This window comes from Barbus barbus (genome assembly GCF_936440315.1).
Source record: "Barbus barbus genome assembly, chromosome: 38".
NCBI lineage: Eukaryota > Metazoa > Chordata > Actinopteri > Cypriniformes > Cyprinidae > Barbus > Barbus barbus.
Genome location: NC_136716.1, coordinates 2,960,007 through 2,987,572, shown reverse-complemented (window position 1 = coordinate 2,987,572; position 27,566 = coordinate 2,960,007). Strand labels below are relative to the sequence as shown.

The 27,566-nt window shown below is 38.9% G+C and overlaps 1 protein-coding gene across 1 annotated transcript in view; it reads right to left on the bottom strand.

Annotated features, from left to right (window-relative positions):
• dnah9 (dynein, axonemal, heavy chain 9) overlaps positions 1–26,765 on the bottom strand; it is a gene marked incomplete at its 5' end in the record, with an annotated part of 106,009 nt that extends 79,244 nt beyond the window's left edge. The window contains 25 exons of the mRNA XM_079398499.1: positions 827–1,066; positions 1,916–2,041; positions 3,645–3,797; positions 4,066–4,192; positions 5,275–5,405; positions 5,775–6,645; positions 7,571–7,737; positions 8,253–8,475; positions 9,127–9,551; positions 10,799–10,995; positions 11,104–11,239; positions 11,367–11,608; positions 14,576–14,831; positions 14,918–15,044; positions 18,814–18,882; positions 18,970–19,084; positions 19,167–19,317; positions 19,832–19,948; positions 20,030–20,197; positions 20,341–20,574; positions 21,591–21,802; positions 21,893–22,023; positions 22,105–22,263; positions 23,272–23,468; positions 26,409–26,765. Of these exons, the coding sequence (XP_079254625.1) occupies positions 827–1,066; positions 1,916–2,041; positions 3,645–3,797; positions 4,066–4,192; positions 5,275–5,405; positions 5,775–6,645; positions 7,571–7,737; positions 8,253–8,475; positions 9,127–9,551; positions 10,799–10,995; positions 11,104–11,239; positions 11,367–11,608; positions 14,576–14,831; positions 14,918–15,044; positions 18,814–18,882; positions 18,970–19,084; positions 19,167–19,317; positions 19,832–19,948; positions 20,030–20,197; positions 20,341–20,574; positions 21,591–21,802; positions 21,893–22,023; positions 22,105–22,263; positions 23,272–23,468; positions 26,409–26,765 (5,331 nt within the window). The remainder of the gene's footprint in view (positions 1–826; positions 1,067–1,915; positions 2,042–3,644; positions 3,798–4,065; positions 4,193–5,274; positions 5,406–5,774; positions 6,646–7,570; positions 7,738–8,252; positions 8,476–9,126; positions 9,552–10,798; positions 10,996–11,103; positions 11,240–11,366; positions 11,609–14,575; positions 14,832–14,917; positions 15,045–18,813; positions 18,883–18,969; positions 19,085–19,166; positions 19,318–19,831; positions 19,949–20,029; positions 20,198–20,340; positions 20,575–21,590; positions 21,803–21,892; positions 22,024–22,104; positions 22,264–23,271; positions 23,469–26,408) is intronic.
• Positions 26,766–27,566: the final 801 nt, after the last annotated feature.

The window sequence follows — 27,566 nt, the reverse complement described above, 5'->3', positions numbered from 1 at the left end:
TGAATGCAATAAAAATACAATTTCAGATGTAACAAGAAATCTGCAAATTGTATAATGCATTTTAAATCAGATGCAATTTTTTATGAAAAGATATAATGCATTATAACATACATTATTGAATATCTTTATAATGCATTATACAGTACATAAAGGCTTTAAGTGTTACCAAAAACTTCCATTTTATATGAATTCAGATTCATTGCAATTATTTTATTCTATTCACAGCTATAGTTTTGTGAACAAAATATTTCTTATTTATTTCTGTGCATTTATCTCTCCTCTCTTGCAATGTACAATATTCTAAACAAATACCTATGTAATTTCTTCAAAACAATTTTGATTATGAAAAGCATACTAAAATTACATTTTAAGTTGATATTAATTGAATTGGAAATGTTTATACATCTAACATTAATAGTGTAGAGAAAAAACAATTCTACTTAATACAAGCTAAATATATTCCATATAATATATGAATTGCTTTGGCTTTAGTACAATGAAGAATTATTTCAATTACTTCATTTTGTCTTTACAGCATAAATCTTACTACACTACTATGCCTAGACTGTCTGACATTAAAACATTTTGCAAACCCCCTGCAGTAGATTACAAAACAACAAATGTTCAAACAATCTAGAATTTGTTGCAGTTTCATTCTTTTTTTATCCTACCATATCATCTTCGAGTGCGACCAAAATATGAGACCATACATGGGAGCACACTGAGACTTTGATTATGGAGGCAGTATTGAATCTTCATCTGCAGATATCTGAAGGAAACTCAGTGTCAAGGATAGAGTATGACAATAGGAAAGATGAGACGGTACCTTCTGCTGAATGATCTTGTCCACCACGTCTCTGGCATGGACGTCAATGGTACAGATGGTCATGACTTTCTGCCGGTCTCCGGGAGTGAGCTGGCCGATCAGCATGGTGATGAGTGTGTTTAACTGACTCACTTGCTTTTTATAGTACTCCTTCATTGCATTCTCATATCCCTCCTCCAGTCTGGAGAACGCCATTCCTACATCAGTAGTCCACCAGATCTGAGTACAGGTGAGTGCCACCTATCCAAATAAACAGATGACGCATTTCTGTTCTGCACTAGGCCAAAATACATGATCAGCATAACAATAGTTAAAGGTAACATGAACGTCAGGATGTCTCAGGCCCCGTTTACAGTAGTGTGTTTTCATTTTAAAACGCATAACTTTTGCTTTCTTTTTGCTTTCTTTGCTTTTTTTACTTTCTACTCTTTGTATTTATATTGGTTTCATATGGTTTAAAAAAAATAACAATTACGTAAACAAGAAAGGTTACAATTTATGACTAAAATGTCATGTGGTGAAAACATCAAGTAAAAAGTAATAATATGCATCTTAATTTATTTAAAGGTTTAAGTTAAGTTACAAATATTACATTTAAAAATATCATTATATAACAATTTTAAATCATTAAAATGTTCATTTTTCTGCATGTTGGTTGGACCATGTTTTTTTTTTTTTTGCAATTTTTTAATTTATTTGAATTCTTAGGTTTGCTTATTTATTCTGAGAAATAACGACTGGCCTGAATGTCTTCATTTTACATTTTTCAAATTCATTAAACTTTTATTTACAGTTTTATATGAGAGTTTGAATCCCAGATTTGGTCTGAAATGTGTCAGCCCCACTGAATAAAATAAATAACCATGATTTAAACACAGACATCCACTGTGGCCCCATTGCTATTGGGCAAAACATGAAAAACTCCCAAAAAGCAGGCTTTCATGAGGCTTGATTCTGTAAGCAGCACATGCAGACAGACCCGTAGGCTTATAGATAGTAATACTGCCAGAAATATCTCCAATTCCTCATAATTACTCTCTCATTCAGAGGAAACCGGCCTAGAGATGTTTACAGGTGCTGAGTCAGTACCTGAGCAGGATAGTCGAACAGCCACTGCTCCCTGGGCTTCTCCTCATAGGCGGCGACGGCCTCGGTCATCTCATGACGCACAGTGGCCCTCATGCTGTCCAGAACACGGTTCAGCCACATTTCCACCTGAACAAGCGTTACACGGTTCCAGACGTGAGGAGGTTTGGCAGCAGCCTGATACTGTACATTGGTTCCACTAGAAATAAACTAATCATCCACAAGCAGATGGAGTAAAACTCCACAGGAATACAGAACTTCAGGAGCCGGATTAGATTGAGCCTTAATCCACAGCAGATCCTCCAAACATAACCACATTTATAACCACATGTGCTGGAGAAAACATGAGTGGTGTTTCTCTGTGAAAGAGCCTGTCTCTGAGTCTCTATGATATTCTGGACCGCAGACGTGACTCATGTACAGCAGTGGCCAATAGTGATGTCCGGTCTAGGAAAATGGACATCCTCATCCTTTATTCAAACATTTGATTACTGGGTCAAAGACAAGATGTCACATTTTGATGTTTGCATCTGATTCAATTTACCAAAGTGATTTTATATACATAGAAAACATATTTAATGCAACCAAACTGTCTACTAAAGTTTCATACAACTTTTGTGAAAAATATGGGTGAAATAATGTCATAATTGTCATTCAGCATAATAGCTATATTTATGTAAAAATGAAACAATATACTACTTCTGACCTATATTTACTAAAATATATAAAAGATTGAGTGACCATGCTAAATTTGGTTATATTTAAATGCTAAAAAAATGTTGCTGTCAAATGGGTAAAAGCTAGTGGTTTGAAGGATCATGGCAAAGATTGATTTAAAAAAAAAGAAAAAAAGTATTTTACTATTTTTAAATAATAGTAAAATAGTACAGTATTTAAATAAGACAAGAGTCTCTTGTTCTAAATATGCGTGACAAGATTTTCTGGTATACTGTATAAACTACTTTTTGTTTTTTTGTAAATCATGGTAAAAAATGTATTATAATCTTTATTTATTGTTCAGAATTAAACAGAACACATTCTAATTTATGTCAAGAAAAAAATAATAAAGCTGCATTAAACTTGTATTGTTTTGATGCTTGAAAATCCATTTTGGTACTTGACTGTATTAAGGATTTTGTCAGCATTTTGTGCAGTGAAACATGACAAATTACACCACATGTGCAAAAAATATTGAGTTCTTCCATGGACAATGCCTGCTGTAATCAAAAACAACTAAATATTAATAACTGATTATGTTCTTGTATTAGATGTATGCTTAATTTCCTGTAAGCTTTTTGTTATTCTATCCAGTTTTTTGAATAGTAAAATAAACCCATATTCCGTGATGAACTGTATTTTGTTAGTTTTTTCCCCTAATCATTTTCTCAGTTAAATAGCTTAACCAAATTAGTGTTTTCTTCTTCAAGATATTTTGATCTTGTAGGGTCAATAAAAGCAAATATTGAGAAATATCCTCTCCAGACATCACTTGTGGCCATACTATACATCTTCGGTTTAAATCTGGGCACGCGTCATCTCCACAAAGCACATGATTTGAGTTATTATTCATGTCTGTAACAATGTGCCAAGCATGCAGCATGTATCACTATTTCATGTGTCATCCAATAAATGAAAATCTCCTAATTAAAATGCCTTTTGTAACTGGTATGCTGCAGAACAAAAAAAACTTTTGCGGTGCATTGTGGGTAAATAAGGCAGAGGCTGGCTGTACCTGGCCGGTGCAGTCACAGGACGCGTTGAACTGAACGTACTCGTCCTCCTTACTGAACATACCGAGCCCCGTCTTGGTGGGCTTTCCGCCTGCGTCCATTTCAAACTTCAGCTTCGCCATATTGTCAAACAACTTTGACAGATGCTTCTGAACCTGAGGGAAAAAATGTACGGCTTCACAACTGCACAGCTGCTATTTCGGTTCAATTTCGTCCTAATGTGACATGGAAAATTTGCTGTGTGCCTTCAAGACAACTTAAGAAACCGCAATCAACACTGCCATCCAGTGGGTGCAAAAGACAAATAATGGCTGCGCTGCACTGCAGTTTGGCCATAAGCACTGTATAAGTCATGCTAAATGATTTTAGGCACATAAACATGTGATTTTATGTGTTTACGTGATGGTCTGTGTGCAGATGTACCTGGTGAGGGTCAGTGCCACTGGACAGGATATCTAGCAGGTCAGCAGAAGAGATGAAGTAGAAGCGTGGGAAGGCCAAGCGCTTGGTGTCCAGATACTCTGCCAGGGCTTTTTCACAAATAGACAATCTGCAAGAACAGGTGAATGATGGTCACACTCTAAATCTGAGAGATAATCGGTTTAGCGCAAAGCATCACGGTACACTGAAGCATTTCATGTGTGCATTCTGAAATGAGCACTTCCTGAATGAGGATTTTAAAGGTCAGTCACTGGACACAAATGATGAAATAATGTCCAAATGTGTGATTTTTAATTGATCGTGAATGTGAATAAGATTCATGAGATCCAGCAGGGGGTTATCAGTGATGATAAAATAAAGTTATTGTATGGCTTCAGAAGATGTGGAATATAGCATAAGGGCATATTAAGTTCTTTAGATTCATGAAGCTTTATTGGCCTTTTTTGATGCCGATAACGATACTGTCAGTACTGTATGTTAGCGTCTATGGCTGCACACACTAACGTTTATTCCAAGCGCTGCAGTTTTGTCATCTGCCACCTTACATGGCCGAGTGCTTAAAGTCGGATGGATTCTGATTGGCATTGATTTTATCATTCATCAGCTGGACAAAAATTGCTCTGAAGTGATTCCCATGAATTGTTCTGTGTTTTTATCACTATAACTGTAGTGTGAACTTATTTTCTTCAGTGTATTTGATTTGTTTTCCAGGACAAATATCTAATCATTCTTAAATCAAGATACATTTAGAGAAGCAAAATGACATCAGATATTCTTCAGTCTTGTTTTCTGAGAAATGTATCAAAATTAAGTACAAAATTAACAACAAGAAAAAATATCTGGCACAAGGGTCCGATAAAATCCTTTGAATTAATATTTTTTCTTGTTCTAAACAACATTTTGATGCATTTTGCTTCTCAAGTAAATGTATCTTACTGATTTAAGAATGTTTTGATATTTGTACTGGAAAACAAGACAAAAGTACTGAGGACGAAAATGATTATTAATGAACTAATACAATTTTTTGCAGTGTAGAGCGACTATTAAAACTTTCTAGTTAGTGTTATAGTTGAAAACATTTGTGGCTGGAACAACAGAAGTGTGATTAAATAATGACTAAATTTGCAGTAAACTATTCCTTAAAGTTGCAGAGAGTAAGTTGAGTAAATCAGACAAACAGCAGCTGCAGACCTGCGCTGAATGTCCTCCAGTTTGTCGAAGAGCCCAGGTTTATTGGTGGCCTGCACAACGTTAGGTGTTTTACTGGCGTCGTGCGTCAGCTCTTTGAAATCAGTATCAATACCGTCGAAGCGTTTGGAGTCCTGTGGAGACATTCATGACAGAATGAGTCGAAACAACTTCATCTGCCAGAGAGAAAAACCCAAAACAACCTCTGACATTCTGTGGAACATCTGTGCGTCTGGCCACAGGCGCCCAATGGTAATTACCCAAATGTTTTCGGCCAAATGCATACGATGGACATTTTCATCTCTCATCTAGATCTATGAACACAGTGCCAGAGGGCAGGACAAGATGCTCCCTGAATCTGAGCGGCTCTCCGTTAAAACATCTCAGATGTCTGTTTCACATTTTATCTTTAGTATGCCTTTTGTACATTCCTGCAAATTTGCGTATCGGGTGAATATTCAAAGAAGAAGGAATAATATTAGAAACACATCAGCAAACCCGACCTCTGGTAGCTGAGAACGAATGTCGTCAGAACCGATAAAGATGCTCTCCAGGTGACTCCACGTCCTCTGAACTTCGAACCAGATGGAGATCACGGAGTCCGTTACAGAGAGCTTCCGCTGCCACGTGGAAACCTCCTCCAAGAAGAAGGAGATGTACTTCGATGTCATCAGGTTCTGCAGCTGCACCTGGTTGTCCTCCAGCGTTTCGATCAGTTCCTCGCTGGACTTCAACAGAGGAATGTTAGTCCGTGGATGAGGCTCAAAATCGAACGCCATGCTGGTCCAGGTGGCGTCCAGCTCGTTGAGCACCTTCTCCATGCCCATCTCCTTCACGGCGCGATCCACGATGCCCCTCACTTCGTCCTCAAAGTGGTGCAGGTTGAGGCGGAGCAGGTCGGCCAGCGTGGTGTCCTTGTCCATGGTGAAGCGCACTCCCGTGGCGTTCATCAGCTGCTGCCAGTGGCGCGGACGGATGGCCGGGTTCTGGAGCTCAGCGACAGCTCTAAGCGAGACCAGTGTGTTCTTCACAGTGCCATCCAGCCCGTTGAAGGCGTCCCACGAGCGAGCCTCTTTGTCCAGCATGCGGAGCTCCTTAGAGAAGCGCTTGCACTCCATGTCCATGTCGTCCACGTTGATCTGTCTCCAGGGCGTGGTCTGCCAGGCCTCCAAACAGGACTGGACCACCAAGACCAGATCCCACAGCTCCTTGAGAATGGGCAGCTCTTTGCGGCACTGCTTCAGCTGTCTGTAGTCTGATATGTTGACTTCAAAGAGATTGGCAGACACAATGAGCCCGGCCATTGTGGTCTCCATCTCCTGAATTTGGTCGTGTGCTTCATCCAGCATCTCATGTGTATTCACACAGTCAAACCTGAAAACAAACCGAGACGAATGCATGTTAGTGACTGTGGTCAGAAATGAACTTTTCCATTAAGGGCCAGTATATGACCCAGAAATTTATTTACGGGGCATTTTTACCTTTGTAAAGGCAATTTTTTTTTTATTACGTATCAGTGTTGCTATTTTCTTTTAATGTAAAATACTTAAATTTGACCAGTTACTTTAATCAATGACAGTACTGATACCAATCAATTGTTTCAACATCAATGAAGCCATCTTTACTCTGCAAAGCTGGAACAGAAGCTGTGCTTATGTTGATTTACACAGACTTGTTTGGGTGAAGCTGGAATATCATTACAAAATCATTTTTATTGATTATTGAAAATGTAACAATGATTATTAATGTCGATTAATTTTATGTGGTGAAAATTATTTTGGCTACAAAACAAGCTAAGAATCATTTATGAATTTGTTTAGTACTCTTTTCGGATTACTTCACATTTCAGTAGCATATGTTAAATAAAAGCAGAATATATTATACAAAGAATGTGAGTAAAGAACACTGAAGCATAAGTAAGAACACTGAAAATGTAAGTTTCGTACTTTCGCATAAACTCCCATAATCACCAAAGCATCTACACTGAGAAATTAATATTTTACATCTGTTCTGCACTTGTTTATGATGAGATAATTTGTGAACGCAGATTCCGAATTCACTCAGTGTAAATGTAATGCTGAAATCGATACTTTTCATTAATTTCACATTTCACTTTTATTGATTCATGACAGCTGTAATAGATCTAGTTTAATTGTGCAGGGGCATTTTTTGCTGCCTTATCTTGAATTTAGGGGAATTTTTGTTCCTTTTTACGACATAAAATTTTCCCAAATCTCCCTTTAGTTTCCGTCCCTGCTGTAGCCATGATTACGGTTATCCTCCAGACTGTATCATGTACCTGAAAAAGTCTTTCTTGCGGAACTGCTCTCTGAAGGTGTGTTGCTCCACATCGAATGCAGCGCATTTCCTGCGCAGGTTAGCCACCTCGCCAGCCTGCAGCGGAGCAACATGCTGCTTCACCAACACCGCCTGCTTCTTCATGTTATTCCACTTCTCCGGCAGCACCTGTTCATAAAAAAAATTATTAAAAAAAAGCAAGGTCTCAAGATGCATTTTTTAAAAGCTGAACTTGTCTGTCTAGACAGAAAAAAAATCTTAAAGTTATAAAGATAACCTCAATCTTGTCTTAAATCACCAAATGTAATATGTTTAATGAATTTATTGGGTTGCTTCATATATTACACAAGCTACATATACACTATATACACACACACACACGCACACACACACATATATATATATATATATATATATATATATATATATATATAGATACGTATATACACTAGCTATGTGAATATGGCCCAGAACAATCATGGAAATTCCTCACAGGTCTAAATAACACTTTACATTCATAATCTACCCACAGAACATTAGGTTGACAGAATAGTTATTGCTAATAGAGATTGTCATGTTAAATCTTGGCCTCCGTTTAATGGCTTTATCAGTCAGATAACAGTAAAACAGTGAGTTTGAACTTCTCTCACCGGTTTTCAGTATTATTTTATGGACACACGTACCTCTAGCTGTTTGTACACCACCTCTGGGAGTTCCTGTTCATAAGTCTTCAGCAGATCAATGGTGTGCTGCAGAGGCTCGAACATCTCATCTGTAGTGCTCTGTCGCTCTTTAACTGCCATCAGGTAACCCATGATCTCCACCAGACCGTTATAGTCACCCTCCTCCACCTTCTTACACAGACCAGCCTCCGTCAGCTTGATGAACCCCTCCAGGTCAGACAGACTACAGCCACAAACATAACAGATCAGACAAGACATCAAAAATATCAGGCAGACCATTTGGTAACTTAAATATGGCCCTATGAAACCTGTTTTGTTTTTTTTCCTTTTTTTTTTTTCTTATTATGCATTTATTTACTTCTGTTTTTTTATTTATTTAAATTCTGTTTTAATTTTTCTGGATTCCATTTTAATTGTTAAATTAGGTTTTTACACTCATAAAGCATGTCTGATAATTTGATATCATGAAACTTACACAATTTAACAACAATTTAATAAATGTTTTACAACAATTACATTTTTTTTTTTTTCAGATTCCATTTTTATTTTTCCAAATTGTGTTTTCCTTTTTAATTTTTAATGTTATTTTAATCATCAAAAAGGATGTTTACTCAATTGAACTTGTGTCTTTTTGTGGTTTAATATTCACAGGCTATAGTCCATATGTCCATTTGATTAAGTGTATTGATCTACTTTTGATTTATTAATCCTAAATTTGCCCAGTTCTGTGACATTCTGCATTAAACAGAAAATTATATTTTTATAATTGTATTACATGATTGTGTCTGTTTTCCACATTGTAGAAATCATAGGGCACTGCTTAAACTGGCTCTGATGCACAATTGTAATGTAATTAGGAACTCAGTGCTTTTACCTGTTCGTCACATGATCAATAAGATGCTGTTTGAACATGAAGCTCCACTTTCTGATGACGTTGAGCAGGGCACTTTTGAAGGCTCGTGCGTCCACCCTCATCCAGCTCTCAAACACATGGACAGGCTCCAGCCGCTGCAACTCCTCATATAAGGCCTCATATGAGTCCACCTGCTTGCGGAAGCACTCCAGAGTCGGAGGGGTTTCTGGGACGCCGTGCTCGGCATGGGTCTCGACCTCTTCGCTCGTGAGCACGTGACCGTACAGCAGGAACTGACGCATGAACTCCTTCCGGTCGTCCACGTAGAGGTAAGCGTGGCGTTCCAGGCTGTTACGATACTCACAGCACTGTCCCATCACTTTCCTCACGCGCTCCATCAGAAGATGCCTCCACTCCGCAAAGTCCACCATGTCCTCCATATCAGCCTGAAGGAACAAGATGCCTTTATGTAAACATATCTGACCATAAACCACTTGCTAAGCCACATGAAAACAAAATCCACTGCATTTACTTTCTTAATATGTGTTTCTGGGCTCATTGTGCACAATTAAAAAATAAAATAAAAAAGATATTCTCTTCAAGATCTTTTATCAAAATGTAAAGACTTGATCTGCCTCTGAAATCTGATCTGCCTCTTGATAGTGAATCATGAATTTTCACTGAAATTACAGAACAGGGCCCGTATTCACAAAACATTTTATTTTACCACTAAGAGTTCTCCTAAATAGCAGTAAAAGTTTTTAGAGTAAGAGTTTTCTCTTAAAACCTATTCACAAAGCTGCTGAGACAAACTTGTACTAAGGAATAGAGAGAAGTCTTAAACTCAGACTAAGGGCAGGGTTGACCTCGTTGCTATGGATGATGTCAGCATGCTTACTATGGACACAGTGATTGGCTGATAGGAGAGGCTAGGGGTCTCTGTCAGAGATTTATTCCTAGAAATATTGCAGAGCGCAATGTTATGTTGCCATATTCAAATAAATATTTTATTCAAATAAAGGTTTAAAAATAAAAATGTTAATTGCCACATTCAAATAAAGATTTTATACAGGCTAAGTGTCGCTAATCAAACAATATATATATATATATATATATATATATATATATATATATATATATATATATATATATATATATATATATATGTTCAGCTAATTGTCAGCCTGTATGCTTCTCGTAAACAAATGAGTGAATATGCATATAAACAGGCTTTTAATTAACAATGTAAAATAATCATGGCTGATAGTAAGAGATGAAACAGAAAACCATGAGACAGAAAACCAAACTGGACTCAAGAACAGCTGTTACTTCTTGCCTAATTGGTTAATGAAAACAAGCATACAATCAAAGTAAAATTTGGAGTTGGGATAACCTCCAAAACCAAAGGTGATACCTTTATAAAAGCTCATTATTGTCAAATATTTCTAAAATATTGACGTTCCGATTGCTGACAACAGCCATTTATATATAACTGACAGTAGTGTTGTTTTTTGGAGACACAAGTATGTGAACTTGGCATGTTTTCTAAATATCTGCAAACATATTATGGTATTTTATGCTTTAGTACAGTCAAAAACTTGTAAGACCCGCAGAATCCCTGCAGAAGTATCATGGCACAGACACCTATTCACAGTATCTAAATCCAGATGAAGTGACGTGTTTGGCTCAGTACCTGATAGTGTGGGAAACCACTGTGCTCAGATAATCGTGGCACAAGAGCAGAGATCCTAAAGATGCTATTGATGAGGCTCTCCACCAGATCATGGAAGCCGTCTGAAGCACTGAACTCCAACGACGGACAAAACACAATCTCAGGAATCTGCAGAAGTAGCTGGACCTCAAAGAGTGGGGCTAATCCAGCCTTCTGATCTGTATCAGGGTATTGGTGTAATTGTTTAGTGCAGAACAATAAGTCTGCAATGAGGGAAATCCCTATAATCATATTTAGTAAAGCTTAAAAAAAATTCAAAAGCACACCTGTGTTTTCTAAGAAGAATTTGAGGGAGCTCTCAATAGCGTTGAAGAAACCATCGATGACCATTTCATCAATGTACTCCACATAAACCTTCCACTGCGCAGACGACGGGTCTGCTTTGAAGAGTGACATGTTGTCCTGAAAAAAAAACAAAAAGATAATTCTTATAAGGAGTGGAAATGTTAGGGTGAGCAGTTCCTTTAAAATGTGTCATTCTGTCAGTAGTTATCTGATGGGATCACCGCTGGCTTTTGTCATTGCATACTTTCAGCAACAGATGGATCTTGGTTCCTGAAGCTCGGATCTGGCCGTACGTTCTCTCCAGACGCTCGGTCTTATCTTCCAGGTTTAGAAGAGTATCTTTCTTCCCCTCCTTCCTCTCAAAGACTGGGGTAGTCCAGCTCTTCATGATAGTCTGGATCTCCTCAACATTGTCTTTAGTCCTCTGTAGTCGTTGATCCAGGTCATGTACCGTCTCACGGACATCCTGGATGTATTCCCAAATCCCTACCAGAAAAAAACACAGATTTAGTCTATATAAAAATCTACAGTTTATAAAATCAAACATAAATGATCATCTTACAACAGAGGGAAAAGTTTAAAACACTATGACTATTGTAATGATTATGTGGTGTGTTTACTTCTATCATACGGACAAAAGCAGCATGAACATTCTGCTAAACATCACTTTTTGGGTTCAGCAGAAGAAATAAATCATAAAGGTCTGAAACAACATGACGTGAACTATTAAAAAAAAAAAAGTACAGTAACAGAGGCAGACTTATAAATATAAGAGCAATATAATTAAGCTAAATCACCACATAAGAACAGAAACTGATAAAAGAAGTTTGATCTGAGCCTTCAACAAATGTTCTATGTTAAAGAAAGCTGAAAAATGCTGATATTTTGAGCTATTTTAGTATCACTGAAATACTATTATACTTTTTCTTAATGCCTGTTTTTGCTCTGTTTGGCAAAAATCATTCCAAACACAGCCACAGCACTGTTATGCGTCTCTGAGCAGCATGCTGTGTTTCGAATGAATTAACCGTTTAAATGATTCGTTCAATCGCAATGTCTCCTTTACTACCGTTATCCAGGAGCAAGTTGTGTCGACAACTGTCATCACTCAGTCTATGAAGTATGCACCAGACACCTCTGAGTCTATCATGTCAACCGCTGTCTTCCCAGAGTCTACTGAGTGCACTCCTGTTATTCAAGAATCAGTCGCGTCTTATGTTGTCCCTAAGGTCTGTTCCCGACTTGTCACATTCTGTCGGCCCAATTCCTGTCTCCACTGAGACTACCAAGATCACTACCTCTCCGCCTGTGTTGGCCGAGATGGCTACAGATACTACAGAGGCGGTCAACTACGCAGTTTCTATCCGTCAGGAGATGAAGAAAGCGGCCCATGCTGTGCAGTCTAATGTCCTTCCTGTTAGATCCACTGAAGCCATGTTTTTGAACCCTGTCTTGTCTACAGAATGTGTTCCCGCCAGTCATGTCTAGTCCAAGAATGTTCCTGCTAGTCATGTGAAGTCAACAGATTCCTGTTAGTCAAGTTGTATCCACAGAGGCCACTCCTGAACAGCCCACTCTCACTGTGTTGGCCACAAAAGCTATTCCTGAGGCTCTCATCCAGCCCATTGTACTCACAGAGGCTATCTCTGAGTTACCTGCTATTTCTGATAATCAAGTTATGCCCAATGAGGCCATTCCTGAACTGCCCATGCTCACTATGTTGGCCACGAAGGCCATTCCAGCGGCTCTCATTCAGCCTGTTATGGTCAGAGAGGCCACCTCTGAGGTTCCTGTTGTGCCCCCAGAGGCTGTTCCTGAGCGGTATGCTCTTAAAGTCATGGTCATGGAGGCCATTCCAGTGGCTCACATTCAGCCTGTTATGGCCACGGAGGCCGTCTCTGAGCACCCCGCTTTCCCAGTCACAGCCATGGAGGCCATCCATAAGCAGCCCGTTGTCACGGCTGCTGAGGCCATCTCTGAATCTCTTGCTAACCTAATCAACTCCACAAGGGAGATTTTCGCCACCCTTACTATGGCCATCAAGAATGAAATTCCCGAAGAGGAGCGCCCTGAGTTCGCCCCAGTCCAGGAGCTCCCTGAGTCCGCTATGGAGGAGGTTGTTTTGAAATCCGCTCCAGGTAGTGCGGTCCCTGAGGTCATTGCAGAAAGGACTCCTCCAGTGTCCGCTCCTCCAGAGCCCGCTCCAGAGAGTGCGGTCCCCAGATCCATTTCAGTGAAAGCAGTCCCCAAGCCCGCTATAGAGGACGTTGTTCCCAAGCCCGCTCCTGAGAGCGCAGTTCCAGTGCCGGCTCCAGCCCCAGAGCTCGCTCCAGTGCTGGCTTCTCGAAAGCGCTTTGCTGTGCCTGCTCCTCAAAGAGCAGCTTCCAGTGCCAGCTCCACGTAAGCGCATCCCAGTCTCTGTGATCAGCCCACAGAGGGCTCTGGTCCCAGAATCCAGCGCAGACAGGGCTCCAGATCCCGAGTTCAGCCCAGTGCGAGTCCCTGTACCTAGAGGCACCTCCAGTCGGGCTCCCTTCCCACCCTCTGTCATTCCTGGTAGTGGTTCCCCAGGGCCGAGACCTCCCTGGCCAGCCATGAACCATTGGCCTGGATCAGTTCCCTCCCTCCCCTCTATGTTGGGGTTTTGATACTGTCAGGATCCTGCCCTCATTGTCTTGTCAGTGTTGTCTGTGTTTCACGTTTCTATGTTTGTTTTGTGTTTGAGCACATGGGTCTGTCTTTGTTGTTGTCTGCCATGTACTCCTCCAGTCCTGCCGCCTTGTTACCCATTACCACGCCCCCTTGTTTAGTTCCCATTGGTCTGAGTGTTGTCACCTGTTGCTCATGTTCTCCTGTCCTTAATACTGTTCTAGATTTTAGTCTCTCGTCAGTCCTCTGTCTCGTCTCATTCTGTCCTGTCCAGCAGGCTGGGCTACCGGTCCCCTCCCTGGGTCTGCCATGCTGCTAGGCCTGTGCCGAGCCTGTGACATCACTAGCATGGAGTGTCTGGCCACCGCTGCTAATCTCTGGCCTCCAGCTTTGCTGCCTTCACTGCTCTCTGGCAGTCTACCATCCTGGACTGGACTCTGCGACCGCTCAACTAGGCCGCCTGTCGTCATTCGTTCCCTGCCTATTGTCTGGACTGTGTTCTCTCCCCTCCTCACCATCTCTTGTCCTGTCTGTTGTTTTGTTAATAAACTGTCAACTCCATCCTGCATTTGAGCCCTCTCACATAGAAACATTGACATTTATTAAAATCACGAGTTGTGCTTGTTAACATTAGTTAATGCACTGTGAAATAACATGAACAACTCTATTTTTATTAACTTACATTAACTGAATTAGCCTGCAGGATGCTGTAGTTTTTAGTGTTCATAATGACGTTTGCATTATACTAACAGCTGTAGTGGATCAATCTCAGTTATCTGAGGGTTCAACACTGATCATTTCTACCTTGGCTTGTCCAGCAGAGGTTCCCCTCAGCTTCTTTGAGCTTGGCGTCAATGTCTGTCAGCTGGCTCTGGATCAGCGGCATCTCCACCTCAAGCACGGTGCTCATCACTTTGTTGTACCAGCTGGTTGTAAGATCCAGATTGGCCACATACTGCCACATCAGCTCTCTGTTGGAATAAATGTCTGCAGCCATATCTGGAATGACTTCAGCCTGTCTGGCCTCCAGGTACTTCACCTCCCGCAGCACCGACACCAGCTACAGGGCGAGACGAGAGTCACATTCGATGAGGGAACTGGACTGTAGATATTAACATATGTGTGTGAGGAGAGCGACAGCCTGACCTGCGGGCTGAAGTTGACAGAGATGAGTCTCGTTCTCTGCTCTCGGGATATCAGCGGCTTCTGGAGATTAAACTGTGACTTCTCAGCCACAGAACTCGTCCAGACGTCATACAGTTTAGAGGCGTATCTGGTAATAAATGCAGCAGGAGAATTACTAACATGTCATTTTTGATGTATGCTAAAATTAGGGATTTTAATGAATGGTTGCTCTTCATACATCAAATGTGGGCAGTGCTTCAAACTGCCAAGATGAACAAAACAAAGAAGTTTCTTTAAAGAGCACTCTATACAAAGATGCCTTTTTGGCATCAAATGCAATTGCAGTGGAGATTTTCCAGCTGGATTAGATGGAAAGATAAATGATCGCATGAATTTTAGTCTGTTCAGAAGTAATATAGTGCACAAGCCATATGGAACACTTTTATAGTGCATGCTTTTGCTTGTTGGAGCTTGACAGTATGAATCACCATTCACCTTCATTCTCTCAAACATCTTTACTTGCTTTCACAGAATAAATATGTGGTCAGAACTGCCTATTAGAAAATGTTTTGAGCAACATTGATTTGAAGGTGAGTGGGCCTGTACAAACCACCTGTAGTAACACACTCTCCTCTATGTGCACTAGACGCTTTACACACACTGCTGCGTGTACACAATCCCACAAAAGACTCAGCAATATGTATGTTTACATGCTCATGCACTACAAATCATCCTGCACTGTTCCCCAACCAGCTGCTGACTCAAAATGTCTCACTTTGCACATGTACAGTATTTGTGAAGCATTCGTATAGTTTGCATTTTTTATCTTCTATTTTTTAGTTTGTATAGGGTAAATATTTATGTGAAGCATTCGTATAGTTTGTATTTTTTATCCTTTATCCTTTTAGTTTGTATAGGGTAAATACTTATATATAGTATACTAATAGTTAAATCTGTCAGTAGGTTAGTTGTGTATAGGTTTATAGTGTTTTTTTACTTCATTGTTGTATGTCTGTATTTATGTAGCACCGTGGTCCTGCGAGGCACGACATTTCGTTCCACTGTATGTCCCCACATGTAGCGGAATGACAATAAAGCTCGACTTGACTTGACTTGAAGGACAGTACAGATAGGAATGCTGAAGGATTGTGAACACTTAGTGAACAACCACATGCATCAAGGGTCTAAACAGGCAAACATTCAAATCCCAATTTTAAACATACGCACAGTTTTCGACCATCAAATGCTTATCTAAGTAGGGTTTCATGTGTGTAAGTTTTTAACTGTTGGCACAGCATTCATCAAGAAGCGCGTCGGGTCCCTGTACTGTTACAGTAATCTCTTTATAGGCCAATTGTGAGAGGCTGTACACTCTGGCCTTTATTGGATTTGGTATGAGCTTGATCGTCTTATTAGAGTTGCAGAGCTGCGGTCCATGAAATCAAATATCGCTTTGCTTCACACAAGTCATATGTCTCAGTGTCAAGAAATAATGACTAGAGATACCAATAACAGCTCCAGCTAGATTGTGTTTACGCAACATCGCTGATTACCATCATCTAACGAAGAGGCTTAATTTCTGACAGGAGAGAACGCATATCTGGCTCCTTGGGAAATGCATCATTTGTTTCTCACAAGAAGGGAAACATACACATGCATCACGTCCTTGGTCACATGTAACATACATTCCTACATCAGCGATGCATTACACAACCATTGTTCAAGCTGTGATATGGAAGCATTGCACATAATTGGAGAAAATGAGACCCTGAAGTAATAAGCTACAGACACTAGTGCCTAAATGAGCAAATAAATCATGTTGTATTTGTTTATTCCATGATGAGCTTGAGGTCCCTCAGCAATACCACCCTATCTTCACATTACACCTTACTGTTCCCGCTTGCAGCAGAGAATATATAGGTCTTTCAATAAAAAGCCTCATTTATTTGAACAAAGGTGGATCATAGCGGTCTATACATTGGTTAAACAAAAACGGTTCATCTGGGATTAAAGTTATCAGCTGAGACACACAATCAAAATAAACATGACTAATAACAGGGACCTATTATGCAAAAATCCTTTTTATAAGGTGTTGCAACACAGTTGTGTGGCCACAGTGTGTGAAAACAACCAGCCTATAATGGTAAAAATCCACCCACTCATTTTTTTATAATCCCAATAAATCATAAATAGTCTCTCTGGACACATGATTCCAGATTTCTCCCTATGATGATGTCGTTGTAGGGAAGAAATCTCGCCTAAATGCCAAAGTCACGTGATTTCAGTAAACGAGGCCTGGTAACGTCATGACTGTTTCAAAACGTTTCAAAATTTCAATAGTTTACTTTAGGGGGTGATCTTTGTGAACCCGTGAATCATGCGAGTTCATTGAGATCACCCCCAGCGGCGAACCATTGACCCAGCATCTCTGATCACAGATCAGTTTTATACATTTTTAAGACATTTTTAATGAGACGTGTGTAATTAAAAGGATGAGTTAAGAGTCTCTTCCTGGCCTGTTTAGACAAGCTCTCCATAAAACAAACAAAACAAACCCAGCAAATTAATAATAATTATTTTTAAAAAAAATCATATTATACAGACACTTCATAATGGAATTTTATTATATTAAAATATTAAAATATTATTTTCATTAATGGTATTTTATTATTTTGATTGCATTTAATATATTATACTTTCAAGAAAGCATTTGCATTGGGTTTGAAAAAAACGTTTTTTTTTGTTGTTGTTTTTTGCATGATTTGGCAAGAGTTTTGTTGCATTTACACCGTTTTGACCAGCAGGCATCACCAGCGTATGATATTTCGAGTGAATCATTTTGGGAAGCAATTTATTCAGTTGATTGGAAGCTTCAAAAAGCTTTGTTTCCCCCATCATTACAGTACAATCAGATGACCGACTTTTAAACCGAGTACGTTTTCTGTAAAGATAACAGGCTTGTACTAATAGAGGAATGTTTATTTGCAAATGCCGGAGCATGAACTCTTCAAGCACCACCCTCTCCTGAAAAGGGGGTCAGGAGCACCAGCTTATTTGCATTTAAAGAGACAAATACAAAAAAGGCATTTTGGCTCATACCCTAAAAGTGGCAGTTTTAACATGCTATAAACATGATCTATGGGGTATTTTGGGCTAAAACCTCACATACACGCTCTATTCCCTGATTCTTCTTTTTCATCTTTTAATTTTTCCTTTCTAAAATAGCCTACCACTTCCATACACTCAGAAAGTCCTCCAGTTTTGTGGACATTCACACAAAGACATTAGGTGTCAGGTGTTTACACATTAAAATTCACAAATTCACAAACATTTTTGTAATCTTATCTTCTTTCATCTAATATATTTACTTTAAGTACACCTGAGATTTTAAAATAAATATGTTGATAATTAAGTAACACATTTGCATGTTCACGGTAGTCTGACATTGGTTATGGTCACATGACATGCAGGTAAACAAACTTTTTTTTTTTTGATTGATTGATTGATTGATTGATTGATTTTAAAATTGATTTAAAATCAATATATGATTTAATTAATTATTAGCTTTTCATTAAACTCATAAACCCCCTGCAGTCCCTTCACAAATCTAGTTTGGGAAACTTTGATGTAATATAATGTTTAAAGCGCTTCATGTTGTTAATAACAAATGGAATACATTTTCTTACTCTTTGCATTTTTATGCCAATATGGTACAAGATTTTCCTATTTAAATCAATGTCATAAACGAGTTAGGTCAAAGGTAATCTGAAAGTAATCAAAATGACCTAAAATGCGTAATGTAATGGATTACGTTACTAAAATTTTTGTCATTTAATTTGGAATCAGTAACGAATTACAATTTGTAAGCAATCTACCCAGCTCTGCACACATACATTTTATATAATATTTTCACTGACCCTTTGAGTTGCTGCATCAACTCATCGTATTTCTGGATCATCTCCTTTCCATCCGCAGACTCCATACATCTATTATCACACAAATAAAGTGGTTGTTTAACACAGAAGCAGTTCCAAACGAGCCTTCCCATCAAACACCAAGCATAAGATATTTACGGGTGGTTGATGAATCTGAAGTTATTGTAAGGGATCTGTATGCGTTCCTGCAATTGCTGGACAAATTTCAAACCTCCGGCAACCACAGGCATGTTCTTGGAGACAGGAGAGTAACCTGGAAGACCAATTAACAGCAGATGTCAAGTCAAAAAAGTTAATAGCAAACAGCCAGGTGATGTTGTTTGTGGACACTGAACCTTGGGTTTCTCCAGTCTGCATCTGCTGCTTGAAGATCATCTTGCAACATTCCAGTTGCTTGTCAAACATTTTGATCAGCATCCGATATCTAGTGTGAGCATCGGCTGCTATCAGGGGTCGCTCCAGCAGTCTGCCAAACATGTCCAAGACCTGCCAAGCAGAGACTCTTTGAAACTGTGTTGTGTTTATTGTATTTCAGAAACACAAATGCTTTCCACCAACTTCATCCAAAGACATACTTTTTAATATTATGGTTCACTGCACTATCAACTGCAAAAATCAAATATAACAGTAATGAAAATATGTTCCAGGGTAGAATATTCTGCTCATTGCAAGTTCAAATGACTACAACTCAAAAATACACAAAGAGCCTAAAGCGTGTTTTCTTCTCCTGCAGGGTTCAAACTGAGCTCTGTTAAAGATCTGGAGTCTGTGGAGATTTGTGTACATTCCAGTCTTATAATTCAGGCTGCGTTCCTGATTGGGACTTGATAATATGCAGGTATCTACAACTCATTAAAGACTGAAAAAAGCACTGAAACTGTCTATGTATAATGTCCAAACTCTTTGTTATTACTAAGACCAGGAGCATGTGTGCAGCTCTGCACCAAAAAAGGCTTTCAAATGTTATTTTATTGTCACATTTTCAGAAAGTTTTGCTCACCTTGAAAGCGTGCTCCAGACCAGCAGCATCATCAAAAGCATGACAAAAGATTGTACTCAACTGCCGCTCGGTATTCTCCACCTTGAGCTGAAACTCCATGAAATCTGCTTCAAACTCCTAAAAAGAAGCATCATTTGTTACAGCTACGTCAACCTTCAGTGTTTGTGTTGCGTTTTGTTGGAGATGCTGCCCACTTACCACATTATTAACATCAAGGCAGTCATACGGCTTCTCTGAGAATGTTTTATATGTCTCCAAGAAGTCTTCATGTAAGAACTGGACTCGCTGGCTTAGAGATTTTCCTAGAATCCCTCCAAACTCGACCTTCTCCAACTTCATCATATCAACTACAGTCAGCAGGAGAGTCTAGACGATGACAATGAAAAAGAACCAGACAACACTGATACCACATTTTGCACTACAGACTCTTAAAATAATTCCATATATGGCCTAAACACAAACTACGCACATATGTGAACATGTGTGAGTGAGTACATCTCTCCACTTACTTCAATTGTTCTGAGTCTCTTCATGAAGTGATCCAGTCCGACAAACACCAGGAGGGGTGAGAAATCCCAAGGCTTCACCTCATTCTGGTTCCTCTGGTACTGACTCAGATTGGCCCTTCTGTCCTCATATGTGCTCTTGAAGTGTGTCAGCCCATCTATAGCCATCTGCACTCGGGACAGGCTCTCCAGCACATCACCCTTCAGGACATCCTCTGGGTTCAGGAAAGTCCGGGCCTGACAAACAACACTTATATGTAAAAAGCTTTCTCTTTTGGTGTGCCGATGAACCAAACTGATCTAAAGGTGTGTTCCCGCTTTTGCAATTGCTCCATTAGTGTGGTTAATTTGAATAAGTGTGAACGCTGTCATCTGAACTTTGGTGAGCATCAAACAAACAGACAGAGACCCAGCATTTCAGACTTCCAAACAAAATCTGGTGCAGTTCGACTAATATATGAACGCAACACAGACTAAAGACATCTAAACATCTAAAAAAAAGGACGTGATGTCACAATATGCGACTTTAATTTGGACAGAATACTCAAGCATACCTCATTCTGTTGCATTAGAACCATTGTCTCCTAGCAGTGGATCTCTATTTGAGACATAAGAATTCCTGCAGCTTTATAACTCTTCTAGACATTTTATAAGCTCTTGAGAGTTATAAGCTGGTAAATATACTGTACCACCATATGTACACACATACAGCACATTTAACCAGCACACAGCATTATTTTAGACACTTGTTAATTTTGCAATGTAAAGTGAATAAAAGCTGTCCAATCGGGTTATATTTTGTATCGTTAGGTTCAGTGTTAAAGGTGCCATAGAATGCATTGATATAATATTTTAAATTGTTCTGATATCTACATAGAAGGTATGTGGCTTAGGTAAGGGCAAAAATTCTCCAGAAACGGTTTTACATGTCCATTTACAACCCTGCTTATCACATCAATAAGGTGTATACTGAATTTGATATTTTAATATGTTTTAATATATTAAGGCACTTTAAGTGTTTTTCATAACGTTTTAGACTGAAATATTGCGGCGGCCGGCAGGTGCTTTATGGCAAAAACTTGCATTTTGTTCACATATCTTTGATTTATTCTTTTGAGAGGGTGATTTAAATATTTGTGGCTTGGAAACGGGTGGAAAATTGACAGGCTTGTGCTGCAGTTCTATGGATGTTTGACTGAAAACTATGAATGAAAGTCGGTGGAATATAAAATGTAGTGTGACTGGCCCTTTACCTGCTGGATGAGGAGGTTGCAGATCTCCTGTAGAAGAACTATGATTCGGGCTGGGCTGTTGTAGTATTTGGAGTTTGCCCATATGAGACACACTGTGTGCATGAGAGGAGCGATCTTTCCCTTCACCTCGCTGAAGTCTGCGTTCTCCACATCTTCTACAAGTTTCTCTATTGGCTTGAGGAAGGTATTGATATCCCTCGTCTCATTTCGAGCTTAATAAACACATCGCAAATCCAATTAAGATTCAAAGCTTCCACACAATTAATGCATCACATGTTTTATGGCAGAAGCTGATGTTATACCTTCTGAAACGTCCCGGAGCATTTTTGCAAAGGCAGGATAATAACTGCTGTCGACGGCAGCCAGGAGCTCAGCCAGCATCAGAACTCTAGGGGACTGGAACTGGTTATGAATTCCCTGAAGATCAGCAAGCCTACAACATAACATAACATGGACAAACAAGACTGAAGGAGCTTTCCAGGCAACATCTGAGTGACTGAATTCCAGGACTAACCTGTTTTTCCAAAACTTTATCTCTGTATGTGGAGTGGGGTTTTTGCCCTCAAGTAACGGCTCTGATGAGTCCTTCTTCAGGACCTTATAGACCTGATGACTCCAATCGATCACAACAGTCTCCATCGAATGAATGAGTCGTTTATCCACAAGATGCATACTGCAAACATCAAATCAATGTTCAATGCAAATCAAATAACTAACCCTCGTGTAGTGTTCTGGTTATTTTGATCCTGAAAATGCTAGTTAATGTTTTTGCATTGAACTAAAATATTCTGACTTTGCTCACACACAGCTTCCCAAAATCAATGATAATTTTTGTACATTTTTGGGGAGTTTTTTCATATTAACACTTGTGGAGTTCTGGTCAAAAATGGTGAAATTGCTTATAAATTTCTTGTCATGATTATCACCAAATATTGGGTTCTTTTTGTTAGTTTAATGTGTTTCAATTAGCACAGGTTTTGCGCTTCTTTTTAGAACCAGCTGATCGTAGGCCTCATTGATCTGAGCTGAAACATATCAGTTTTTGAGTAAAAAAACAAAAAACATTATTTGTGGATAATTTTGGCTAAAAAACTGATCAATCTCAGATCAATAAGACCCATGATCAATCGGTTCCAGAAAGTATCACAAAACCAGTGCTAACTGAAAAAAAATGAGTTCATAAAAAGGTTGAATTACATTTACATGCGACTTACAAATGAAGACAATGGAAGCAATCAAAATCAACAAAAGAGCAATATGCAAGTATAACAAGTCTCAGTTAGCTTACACATAGCAAGTTTTTTTTTAAATTATTATTATTATATAATAAATAAAAAGAAAACCGATAGAATAGAAAAAGAATAGAGCAAGCTAGTGTTAGTTTGTTAGTTAGTAAATGAATAGAGTGCAAGTCTAAAGGGGTAGAATTAGAACAGTGTTAGAGTTAGAGGTCAAATAAAGATGGAAAAGATGTGTTGACGATGGCTATGGATTGAGTCGGGCAGGTCATTCCACCAGGAGGGAACGTTTAATGTAAAAGTCCCAATTACAAGCAATTTTTAAAAAGCCAGTCATTTTTAAACTGGAAAACCAAATTGGAATTATAAAGAATATTCAGCACAGCACATGGATTAAGACATAAAAACATGTTTATTAAAATGTCATGGCTCCATGAACCCACCTCTTATCTCCCTCATGAGCGACTGGCTCAACCTGCTCGAATCCTGGAGGCACGGGAAGGTGTGTTTTGCCTTTGACTTGTCCAGCAATAACAAACACGTTGTTTTTGAGCGCGTGGATGTGCCGCATGAGGTCCTGAGAGATGACATGAGGAAAGTCCCGGTGGTTCCTATCATTGGACAACACCGGTTCCACAACCTCAACACATGGGAAAGATGAAAGCAGAAAAGGCTGTGATATTTGGACAAGTCCCTAATTTGGTAAACTCTAATTCTTGTGGAGACTTTCATCCAAAATGACTTTCTGTCAGAGAAACATGAACACAATAAAAAATCCTGAATTCACCAACCCTTTAATACAGTTTGTGGTGTCAAGTATATAATTACACCACAAGGTGATTACATTAACCCATTGTCTCCATAATAACCCAGTGTTTGCATGAATCGACCTTCTACTGCTATAGTGACAGGCAGGTCAATGGCCATTGCTTAGAAACTGCTGTGATGTTTTGTTGGCCTCAGACGGTCCTGTTTGTGTAAGCCCTGAACAATGGTGAATGAGAATGAGTTTCTGAACTAAGGATGACATGTCTCTTAATGATCGCATAAGGAAAATCTGTGTGCTGTAACATGCTTTTTCACACTGTTCAACAACTCGTCATATAAAGATTGTCAAATTCACAGGCATAGCAGGCAGAATTTCCTCATGCTGACAATTCTGCATTCAGTGTATATGTGGCTTCAATAACAAAACTATGAGGACAGTGCAAAATACCTGAAGAAAACAAATCAGTAGCAAAAAAACTTTCATTTAACCAAATCTGACTGTGAATAACTGAATATTATATGAGCTGTGGAAGAGAAAATAATTTCTAACAGTGTTATAATCTGTTTTACAATTTAAACTTAAAATTTAAATGAATTATATTAAACTACAATCAAGTACACTTTCTTCCATTAGACAACATTCAATATATGTATGGGAAAAGAGACAGGAGCATTTGTTTATAACTTGTTAATACGATTTAAAAAAAAAAAAAAAAAGTAATTTATAACAGAGCATTAAAACATTGTCTGTGTGAAAGATATTGAACTTAATGAAGACCCTACACATGGAAAATATATGTGCATATTTGATTTCAGTCGATTGTATGTAGTGTGAATGAACTCAGAAACTCTCCTGGAATGACCGAACTGTAACACGTGAACCGATTCATTTAGACAGCTTTGAGGACTGGTTTGACCGATTCTTTTCAAAGAACCAACTCAAATGAATGAGTCGTTGGCAAAGCGGACATCACTACTCTAGACAAGTTATAACACTAATACAGTGTTATAACAGTGTTTTTTCTTGTAACTTATTTCAAAAAGTGAAACTTTCATATATTTTAGATGCATTGCATGTAAAGTAAAACATTTCAAAAGTTTTTTTTGTTGTTTTAATTTTGATGATTAGAGCTTACAGCTCATGAAAATCAAAAATCAGTATCTCAAAATATTAGAATATTTACATTTGAGTTTCAATTAATGACCATCCATACAGTATAAATTCTGGGTATCTCTTGTTCTTTGAAACCACAATAATGGGGAAGACTGCTGACTTGGCAATGACTCAGAAGACGAACACTGACGCCCTCCACAAAGAGGGTAAGTCACAGAGGGTCATTACTGAAAGGTGTGGCTGCTTACAGAGTGCTGTATCAAAGCATATTAAATGCAAAGTTGACTGGAAGGAAGACTTTGGGTAGGAAAAGGTGCACAAGCAACAGTTATGACCGCAAGCTTGAAAATACTGCTAAGCAAAGCTGATTCAAACACTTGGGAGAGCTTCACAAGGAGTGGACTGAAGCTGGAGTCAGTGCATCAAGAGTCACAAAGCTCAGACGTCTTCAGGAAAAGGCCTACCAAGTCTTACCTGGGCTGTGGAGAAAAAGAACTGGACTGTTGCTCAGTGGTACAAAGTCCTCTTTTCAGATGAAAGTACATTTAGTATTTCATTTGGAAATCAAGGTCTGGAGTCTGGAGGAAGAGTGGAGAGGCACAGAATCCATGTTGCTTGAAGTCCAGTGTGAAGTTTCCACAGTCAGTGATGATTTGGGCTGCTATGTCATCTGCTGGTGTTGGTCCACTGTGTTTTCTGAAGTCCACAGTCAACGCAGCCATCGACCAGGACATTTTAGAGCAATTCATGCTTCCTTCTGCTGCCAAGCTTTATGGAGATGCTGATTTCATTTTCCAGCAGGACTTGGCACCTGCCCACACTGCCAAAGGTACCAAACACTGGTTCAATGACCATGGTGTTACTGTGCTTGATTGGCCAGCAAACTCTCCTGACCTGAACCCCACAGAGAATCTATGGGGTATTGTCAAGAGGAAGATGAGAGACACCAGACCCAACAATGCAGATGACCTGAAGGCCGCTATCAAAGCAACCTGGGCTTCCATTACACCTGAGCAGTGCCACAGGCTGATTGCCTCCATGCCACGCCGCATTGATGCAGTAATTCATGCAAAAGGAGGCCCAACCAAGTATTGAGTGCATAGAAATGAACATACTTTTCAGAAGCCTGACATTTCTTTTATTGATCTTATGTAATATTCTAACTTTCTGAGACACTGAATTTGGGGTTTTCATTATCTGTAAGCCATAATAGTCAAAATTTCAAGAAATAAAGGCTTGAAATATTTCACTCTGTGTGTAATGAATCTATATAATATATGGGTTTCACTTTCTGAAATGAGTGACAAAAAATATTGACCTTTTTCACAATATTCAAATTTTTTTAGATGTACCTGTAGAGGACTGCTGAAATATTGTCACGGTAAATAAAATAAATTAATAAAATAGATGTCACTTAAAACCTAATTAATTAAGAGAGAGAGAGAGAGACGATGTCAACTCACGATACACGTAGTATCCTAATAGTGCTGCAGTTTGTAGTAGAGTCAGATACTATATTTGATAGCTACTAATGCTCTCTGTGGTTGTATTTATACAGTATGTTTCTAATACTTTAACAGTTTAGTTTTTAGCAAGTGGCTCCTCACATCACTAAAACATTAGATTACTGCGAATCTAAATGATTCGTTTAAAAGAACCGGTTCCAAAGAATGATTCATTAGCGAATCAGCAACTCACCTTTTCCACCAGCACTGAAAACTGCTCCAGAGGAGAGTGGCACATGTCTCCACAAAACAACTGTGTTTTCATTTTATCAGCGGACAGTGCGGTTTTACACCGTTTAACGAAATAAACCGACTTGTTCTTCCCGGTCCCCGAGAGTCCGAGAGCAGGGGTCAGCTGTCCGGCGGAGTTTGACGATATAACCAGAGTCTTGTGTTCAGGTTTATCCAGAAACTCCTGAATGAGCTGCCGCTGCTCCTCTGTGGCAACGCATTTCTGCCAGCGGTCAGACTTCACATTAAACGCTTTCGACACGCACTTCTCTAAGAACTCAAATCTTTGGTCAACTTTTTGCGACTCGTTCTCCTCCATTTTTTCGATGTGTTTCTAACTGACCGGACGACTGATTTCCTTTAAACAGCTGTCTCCATGGCAAACAGTGTTTACATGCGCAGACCTGCTGTTGCTATGGTGACAGAGACAAACCTTCTCACAGGTAACTGTCAGTGTATTTATTGACATTTATAAATGTAATTTAAATGAATAAATTAAATTAGTATTTTTTTTTTGTTTCTTTTTAGTACAAAATGAATTATTAGTTTTAAAATGCATTTAAAAATATTTTTCCCATTTGTCAATTAAATTAAACTGAACAGACTGAATAGTTAAACCTATCTGACACAATTACCACCTGCACAAATAAATAAAATAAAATAAATACATGTTTGATTGTTCAGTTGGCATGTCTGAAGTTTTGAAAATGTGCTTGAAAACCAGCACAGTGTCTATGGATTAAACTCTGGATCATTTTTCAGTGCTTTGATGTAAATTGCATGCAGTGCTTATTTTGCACACATTTATGAACAACTTGCAAAACTCCACATTCTTATATGTTCAGAAATATTTACAGAACTTTGTGTTTTATTTGTACCATGCCTATTAAGTACTTACACTGACAAAGCGGCCTAAGAATGTCCAGTGAGCATTGATGATTTTTACTTCATCAAACCGAGCAGGTTTTTTTTTTTTTGTTTTTTTGCATTTCTTGATCTAAATGTTTTTGATGCAACTTAAACATTAAAATAGCTCTTAATAAATCACTTTTTTTTTTAGGCGGCTGTGAAGAGCTTCATCTAGGACTGTGAAGGCCTAATATATGAACAACTAATATAT